Below are 8,878 nucleotides of genomic sequence, written 5' to 3' on the forward strand. Positions count from 1 at the left end.
ACTTGAGATAAATTAAAAATAAATGTACACACAAAAAAATAAACATTTATTTGACAACTGTACAGTATAATATAATTTATACAATTATAATTTTAATATTCTTTGTTGATCAAAATAACACAACTTGATTGTATAAGTTGAAATGCAAAATGTGTTAACAAACATAAGTTGTGTCCGTTTATTTACAAATTTAAAAATAAGCACCAAAAGAAAAACAAAATGATAAAGGTTATACGTCATTCTTAAGAAAATTTTCTGGTCTAAAAGATATTGTGTTTGCTTTTACGTTACATATATTATTTTATTTGATTACAAGCCTTAAAAATGGAATGTCAAGTAGACGAAAGTGAGCATTTTCGACACCTACTTCTGTTCGCGTTGAATCGCAGGAATAAAGCTGCTGGCGATATTTGTGCAGTGTACGGTGAAGATGCTATGAATTATTGACTAATTTGTTGTAAAATAATGAAGGAGAATACATTATTGACTAGTTTGTTGGTGTCATATAAGTTGATTCAGTTGTTTTTTAAACTAAGAGAACACAACAAAAACAATTTACAAAAAAATTTACAATAATGCATTCCACTCCATTATTTTACAACAAATTAGTCAATAATGTATTCTCCTTCTGCTGTAATTGAAAAATATTTATAATTTTCAATTACAGCAGGATATATTTTAATTTTTAAAAAAGTATAAATTTTGACCAATTTTTTAACCAGTCTTTTTTTGGTCGTCTGGAAGATACTGTTTTTAGCAATTATACTAAAGTGCGTGTATTTTTTTTTGTTGTACTTATAGCTTTATATAAGTAAATTTGAATTAAAAAAATATGAAACGATGAATGATCTATTGTACTCAAATAATAATGTTTCTAATTTAGTGGAAAAATTACTAATTTTAGAAAAACTACATATACGGAATGTGTCTCAGTAATGCGTAATATCACACATTCATTTTCAAAAATATACATGTATTTAATAGATACAAAAAGGCGAGAAAACACGTAAGACTTAAAAAATCTTTCATTAAATATGACAACATATTTTATTTGGATATTAGCATTTTGAACCAACGTCGGTTTTCATATTCATAAACTAATAAACTAGTCAAAAGGGTACATATATGAAACACCATTCCAGCATAGTGTTAAATGTTACATACCACTGTGATCAAATAAGGTGAAATTTCTTATGACATTTAAAATCTTTATTTATTCTTCTAAACCTATTTCATCACCTTCTAAGTTCTCCCCTCCCGATACAATACACGTATGACAATTTTTTTTTCAATCCTTGAAACAATTGTTAAAGTAGATTTTCGAAATGGCCTTTAAAGCGGGCAACGGCGCGGTTTTTATCTCTTCAACTGTATCAAAACGGTGTCCCGGGAGCGTTTCTTGAGCTTAGGGAATAGCCAGAAGACACAGGGTGCTAAATACGGTGGTTGCGGAGCGATATGAGTTGAATTTTTGGCAAAACGGTCTCAAAGCACCGATGCAGTGTGAGATGGTTCATTATCGTGGTGCAAAAACCAAGAATTGTCCGCCCATAATTCTGGTCTCTTTTAGTAAATAACTTCACGTAAATATTGCATAATGCTCAAATAATATACCTAGTTAACAGTATGGCCGAAAGCCTTCTGCAACATTCTTAACGTTTCTGCAGCAGAAATTTCATTCAGCAAACAAAATTTAATGCAACTTCTTCGCTCAAAATCAGACTTTGGAAAAATCGCTTCAATCGTTCACAAAACACGTGCGTAACTATTTGACAAATGCAGATATTGACATGAAATTTGACACAGATGTCAGTGAAGGTTTGCCGGAATCGAAGAGCCCGCGTATTTTAAATAAAAAAATTCACTTACTTTTTGATTACAGCACTATACTAAAAAATATGAACAAAGCTATATATTTTTTTAAATATAAACAAAATAAACCATCAACCACAAGAAAAAATATTTCATGAAATGCCTATGAGGAAGTTCAGTGGTTTTTAATTTTTTTTTAAACCAAGCCAAACAAAATTGTTTTATTTTTTATATATCATATTATTAGCATTATGATTAGTTTAAGTTTTATGATTTTCAACTCTGTCTGTGACGTCACTAGTCTTCGGTGAATTGTCCCGATTTGTGAATTGGCTTCCCGGCAACCGGAAATCTATTACACCACACTATCATTGGTAGATTTCGGAGAAATAGTGATGTCATTCGAAGTATGTAGTTAATTTTTATAAAAATATTTTTTATTAATTCTCTCATACATTTTTGAGGAAATTGGCAATAAAATTACATGCTAAAAATTTTACCATGCATAAGAAAAATAAAATTATATCCAATTTTCCGTAGCACTGACTTCCTCATTTATCACGTGTAAACAATAGATATGGATGCAAAAGGATTTAGAATCCTCCAGCTTAGAGCTGATTTTATAAAAGATTTATATAAAGTTAAAACATAGAAATCGAAAGAGAAAGTAATATATATTCATCTCAAAGCAAAATCATTACACATAAGTATGTAATGTGAAAGCAATGGGGACTAAATCGTGCACATAATGAATGCGATCAACGGGATGTTTTCTGCTGAGATAAAAGGATTAGGATCGCATAGGTAAGTTCGAATTTCAATATGTGGCTTGATTTTTAAATGTATAAAGTTTCATAACTAGTTTCGGAAGAAGCATTTATGCAGAAAAAAGACAAATATAAAATAATAATAATATTAGTACGACTTACCTCATACAGAAGTAAAAAAAATATGTTTACCATTAACTATTTTTAAAAATAAAAGAAAACATAGAAAAACAATATTTATAAAATATAGAAAGAAAAGTCATATTCATTTCAGACTATGTAACATACTTTAAACATATGTAGTTGTATTTTATGTTTAAATTATAGAATAATTATCCACCATTTACAAATGAATAAATCATTATGGGTTAAGAGGAAATACAACCATTTACTACAGTGATAAATAATCATCGAATTCCACGTTCAGTGGAAATATTTAAATTGACATGAATTCAGACTTATCAAAATTATAAGTATAGAAACAATTTGTCAATCACATAAATATTACCACCATTATTATTACCATTATTACCACCAGGGATTTTTTTCAAAACGTCGAGAAAAATAATTATGGGATTTTTATGATAATTCATAAAAATCCCATAATTTTTTTAAATATTTTTTGTTATTAAAATATAATTTGCAGTAATCTGCAAATTATATTTTAATAACACTGCCATAGTTCAACATAAGAGAAAACAAAAATATACAAAGTGTATTGATAAAAACAATACGTTATGTTAATTATTTGTCTAAAAAATGACAATTCGGTCAGGGGTCCTCAGGTCACTGTAGATAAGCTAAATAGGTACTCCGCATGCGTGGGTTTGAAAATCAATATTACAAAAACCCATGTACTGTGTAATACTTCGTGCCTTGCCTCAAAATCCCCTGACTTTGTCAAACCAAATCATCTCAAGGGTCGAAAGTTTCAAATACCCGGGAGTATATGTTACAGATAATGGCAGCTTTCAAAAAGAACTGGGAGTACAGTTAGGAGTAGCAGGCGCCACATTCAACAGTATGAAGTCTGTCTGAAGATCGGATATTTACTTAGGTGAAAACCAAATTCCGCCTACATAACGCCTGCATAACACCTATTCTTCTCTACGGATGCGAATCGTGACACCTCACTAGGGCCCAAAACAGAAAAAAATTGAGTTTTGAGAATAGGTGTCTCAGAAGAATCTTAGGTGTGCGGTGGTTTGACTTTGTGAGGAATGAAGTAGTGAGAGAATACTGCGGATGCCTCCTGAGAGCCATAACCACGCTTGCTTACTTTACAAGGCACCACGTTCTCGACAGCCTGGACGTCCACTGCTAAATGTTTGTCGGCAGTTTATGTCAGAACTCTGGGACGAGAACCTGACTTGAGAGGACACAAAGGAGTTGGCAGTTAATAGAGATGCATGAAGGCTCTTTGTGCATACCATATGCTCCACCTAGGGAGCGGACATGGAATGATGAACATTTTTTCAGTTCCATATAAAAGTTGCAAAAATAAGAATGTCAAATTATAGTTTGTTGCGAATACATGCCCACATAAATCCAAACCCAGATACTTGAATTTAAACAGATCTACCCTGTGAAGTGATGGGTAAAGTAAACAAGGCAGCAGTCATTTCAGGATGTTTCAAAATTGAAATATATGGAAAAACCCTAACATGAGATTAACAGCAGCAAAATTAAAATCTATAAAACTTGTTTGCAACATGAGATCATTTGATCTTGTAAATATCTGTTTCTTAGTTTTTTACATTAAAATCGAAAGGCAAAACATTACTGGCAGTAATTAATACACAAATACAAGATTTACTTACAATTAAGTGTAATGAACCTATAAAATAAATCAGTACTTTCAAGTTACGAAGATTTACAAAATGAGTATTTTTCTTTACAATTCATCTTTATCTAAAGCAGGATTCTTCTTGTCAGGATATTTCCCAGGATAGCTCTTGCTTTCTATCGTCACTTCCTTACACTCTTCCTGCTCTATTAGGAAGTCCTTGGCGCTCCACGCTTGAGAACCATCTTTGAACATGAAAATTGCTCTGTCATCATCAATCAAATATCTGAAATACAAACAAAATGTTATTTTAGCATTAATTTTCATACATTTGAATCATCATTTTTGTGTACTCTTTCTGACAGGCTTTCTATACATGTATTTTTATTGTTTGTTATTTCATTTTGTGTATTATAAAGTGTGCCATTCAATAATTCTGTATTTTATAATGGCGTTTTATTTTAAATAAAATTGTGATATGGTATAAAAAATTGGGACAGAGGCATTAATGGAGACTAAGTAGGGATAGCAAGTTAATCTATTGATTGCACACTCTTTCTGTTCTTAATTTTTATTAAAATCATTTGTCAAAATAAATATGATTTATAGCATTCACTTTAAGGTCAAACATTTTCACTAATTTTAGTATTAGTATATAACTTAATGATTTTTTTATGTCTACCAGTTTCGAGACATACCCGTCTCTTTATCAGAAGAGTAAATATTAATTTATATTATTATTATTATTTCATTTTTCTTCAATGTAGGTATAATTTACACACTTATTAAAAGTCAATATTTAAATTAATAAACAAAACAACACAAAGAGATAGTCAGGTTTCAATAAATAACTACACATTCTAAAAATAATAAAATAAATTAACACAAATAAAACAATATTGACAATCCCATATACTGCTATCTTCCATGTACTCATTTAGTCCATAATAGGCCTTTTTAAGAAATACACCTTTTATACAAATTTTGAATTTATTGTCCGTCATAATTAGGACATTGTCGGGTATTCTATTGTAGAAGCGTACGCAGTGCGCAGTGCCCCACAAAGGATGTGCTTACCTTACTTAACTTTAATTTCGGGATTACTAATTTGTATTTACTTCTAGTATTGTAATTATGTTCACAATTTTTTGAAAGATAGATATATATGTAATGATTACTAACATTGGTTTAAATAAATAAATAGAGTAAAGTAAAATCATTAAAGAGTCCCCAAGACACTATAACAGCAGCGAGTAGAGGTGAGTGTTCCAATAAATATTTACAAAATGTAATGCAAAAGATTTAAAACAGAGTCACGAGGACAATATTTAAATGTGGTTAATACACTTTAAATTGAATGATGATAACAAATGTAAATTTAGAGACTTCAGTATTCCCTTATTAAAAAAATTCTCCAACTTTGTAAAAAATAAAGTAAATATACCTTTCCGCTTGGATATGACTGTTCCATAAACTGGTTTGCCACAACTTAGTGATAGTTTCTGTTCTCTCCCGAGGTGGCTTATTGGCCACGGAGACAAAAGTCATCAGAGTCTTGCCTTTCTTGGTGACCTGCAGAATACTTTCAGGGTCGTTCATGTCAAGGGAGGACATGTCTATACTCGGCTGCTTTCGAAGGTGCTCCGGTAGTTCGTCTTCAGGAAGTGGTTCCTCATCCTCATCCCACTGATCTAGAAGCCTGAAGTTAAAACATATTTTAGTATTTTATATATTTGTAGCACTAACTTTGTGGTTCATTGTTATATGTTCATCATCATCATCATCATCATCATTACCTTTCGGCACCTAATGGTGCACAGGGCACTATATTGGTCACCAATTGCATCTTGATCATTTTTGTTACACGAAGGTAAGATGATCAGTCTTACGCTTCAAGTACCTGTCCAGGGACTATGAAATATTCTAGTGTAAAAACACCCTTTTAAATAAATATTTCATATCAACCATGTCGAGAATCGAGCCCGAGACCTCTTGCATGGTAGGCAAATGCGCTGATTATTACACCACGAGGCCGACGGCCGAGGCCACGATACTTCTAAAACATTTTTTAGTCACTGACGTATAATAAATGGACATGTTATTCCTCTATATGTGGCATCTAAAATTTATCAAATATTGCAATGTCCTAAACAACTAAAAATCAATAGATACCAAATCACAATACACCTGCGAAACTCATGTGAGAAATTATTATTGAGATCTCATCCGAGATGAAGCAATCACATTCCCTAATAATATTATTTCTTTGTCACTGTCGATATGAGTCTATTTAAATAAAATCTTAAGAAAACTTAAATCCAGTGACCAAAAAGTTTTGGACTTCTTTACAATATTGTTTTAATTTCCTAAATCCTAAATGTGATTTAAACTACAAATTTTGAATTCTATTGCCTCAGTTGGAAACCAAAGAAGAGTTGGGATGCAGCATTGATGGAACATCATTTATAGACTTTTGATAGCCGTTTCTCTAATAAACACAGTCTAATTATATTACAAAAATATGATCAGTGAAAGGCAAGATTATCAGTCTAACGCTTTAGATGTCAGATTATGTAATTATACTGAAGTAAAAAAAACACCTTTTAGAAATATATTTTTTATGATGACCTCTACGGGAATGAATCAAGAACCCCATAAGCGATAAACAAACACACTAACCTATACACCACTACGCTACACATTTATACAATATTTAACTCTAGAGTCAGACTGTTTTCTGAGCGTTTTGTAAACTCTGCCTTACAGTCTTAACCGGTAAAAAAAAAATACATCCTGGATCACATATAAATTTGATACAAATCTCGAATGACGTGTAATAATATTGTACTGAAATAAATATTCAAATTAATACATATTTTTGGTTTAAAATAGCAAGAGAAAAATTAACTAACGCCAAGACCATGAAATATTAACCCCACTGACAGCAGTTCCAATATTGTTACTTAAATTAAGAAATTTTAATTAATTTATCACTATATTCGATTATCGGGAAAATGTTGAGTGTTTTACACGCATTTCCAACATACTTTATAATATTATAAGATTACCTCTCTAGATCGGCTTCTGTATAGTCACGAATATCTTTCTTGGCCCAATCCGGTTTTGTTTCTTCATCGAATTTCTTACCACTCAAAACTACAAATAAACAGCATACCACAGCACACCAAAATACTTTGGTAAACATTTTAGTATTGGATGTCTGGAAAAGTAAAATACAAATTAAGTCTTAAGAAAACTTAAGAAAACGGCAAGTAAAAATAATTGTATTTTTTTTTTTCTGTTTACTGGCTGTGGATTTTTAATTATAGTAAAAAGCTTACCGGGTAGTTTAATAAAAAATGACAGAAAACTTCAAGAGATATACGTCATATCTGAGTCTCATAGAGAAGACCATAGACTAACTGAGACTAACCACAAATTATAGAGACAAACAGACCACAGATCTCATCCAAAATCGTATTTCTGGTCAAAATGCATATATTAAATTTTGAAATTTTCGTGTTTTTGGTAAAACATAAGACTATTTTTTTTCCTTTATCAGGGCCTTTTACCAAAATATGGTAACCTAGGCTCTACGTTCAAGGTGCACGGAAGTACCGTGGTTGTTAGTTGTGACGCTGCTCGGTTGAGTTTCGATCAAAATCAGGACTCATGAAGAAAGTATATTCTTGAATACCAAGGTGCCAATTTTTATCAAACTCAACTGGGCAGCGTCACAACACACTACCATGTTTCTTCCGTGCGCCTTGAACATAGACCCTGTCAATGCCTAAAGTGCTTTTCTTATTCTCTATACCTACGATCACTTTAATTTGGTTGCCAATAATATGTCAACGTAATCAAATCACAATAATAATTTAATAAAAACTAAAAACACACTAAATTTACAAAATTGATAACAAAGAAAATAATATTCATTTTAAATACTCATGAAATACAATGCGATGTTAAAATGTCATTAGGAATATTGAAAATATTTATTATCTAATTATTTTACAATATAGGTAGACAAAAACTATAGGAACTGAATGAGGGAGTTTTGTATCTTTAAAAATATAAGTGTTTTAAACATTTTCCTTGTATTATTTACATTTGGGTCCTCTCGGATCTGAAATTAGAAGTTTGAACCCCGCTTTTCATTTACTTTTGATGATTTACAATATTTTTGCCTTGAAAATGGCCATAAAATATTTAATAAATCAGAAAAATTAAAATATTGCACTTTTTCTACCTTGAAGTTACCAAGAAATAAATGTTATAGATTTTCAGGTAACGACTAATGACATCAATAAGGAAAATAATATTAGAACGAAAGAATTGCATGCCAACCGTGGGGGAAGACATTATTTAGCTTTTTTCTATTCATAGATTGTACTTTGCACTCCCATGCGTCTATCACAATTTCACACTATCAAAAGTAGTTAAAAAATTCATTGAAAGTTTTAACCGTTTTTTTTTATTGTCTAAAAATTACTTCATTACCATATTTTTA

At 31.0% G+C, this 8,878-nt stretch overlaps 1 protein-coding gene across 1 annotated transcript; it reads right to left on the bottom strand.

The window, feature by feature from the left end:
- Nucleotides 1-25: 25 nt before the first annotated feature.
- On the bottom strand, nt 26-7,795 carry boca (LDLR chaperone boca). The gene is made up of 4 exons (XM_088232916.1): nt 7,707-7,795; nt 7,434-7,585; nt 5,810-6,064; nt 26-4,651 (listed from the first exon to the last, which is right to left on the bottom strand). The coding sequence occupies exons 2-4, from the start codon at nt 7,568-7,570 to the stop codon at nt 4,474-4,476; spliced, it is 570 nt and encodes a 189-aa protein (XP_088089042.1). The 5' UTR covers nt 7,571-7,585; nt 7,707-7,795; the 3' UTR covers nt 26-4,473.
- Nucleotides 7,796-8,878: the final 1,083 nt, after the last annotated feature.

Source organism: Micrasema longulum, unplaced genomic scaffold (genome assembly GCF_059751315.1).
Source record: "Micrasema longulum isolate JH-2025_06_02 unplaced genomic scaffold, ASM5975131v1 h1tg001038l, whole genome shotgun sequence".
Taxonomy (NCBI): Eukaryota; Metazoa; Arthropoda; class Insecta; order Trichoptera; family Brachycentridae; genus Micrasema; species Micrasema longulum.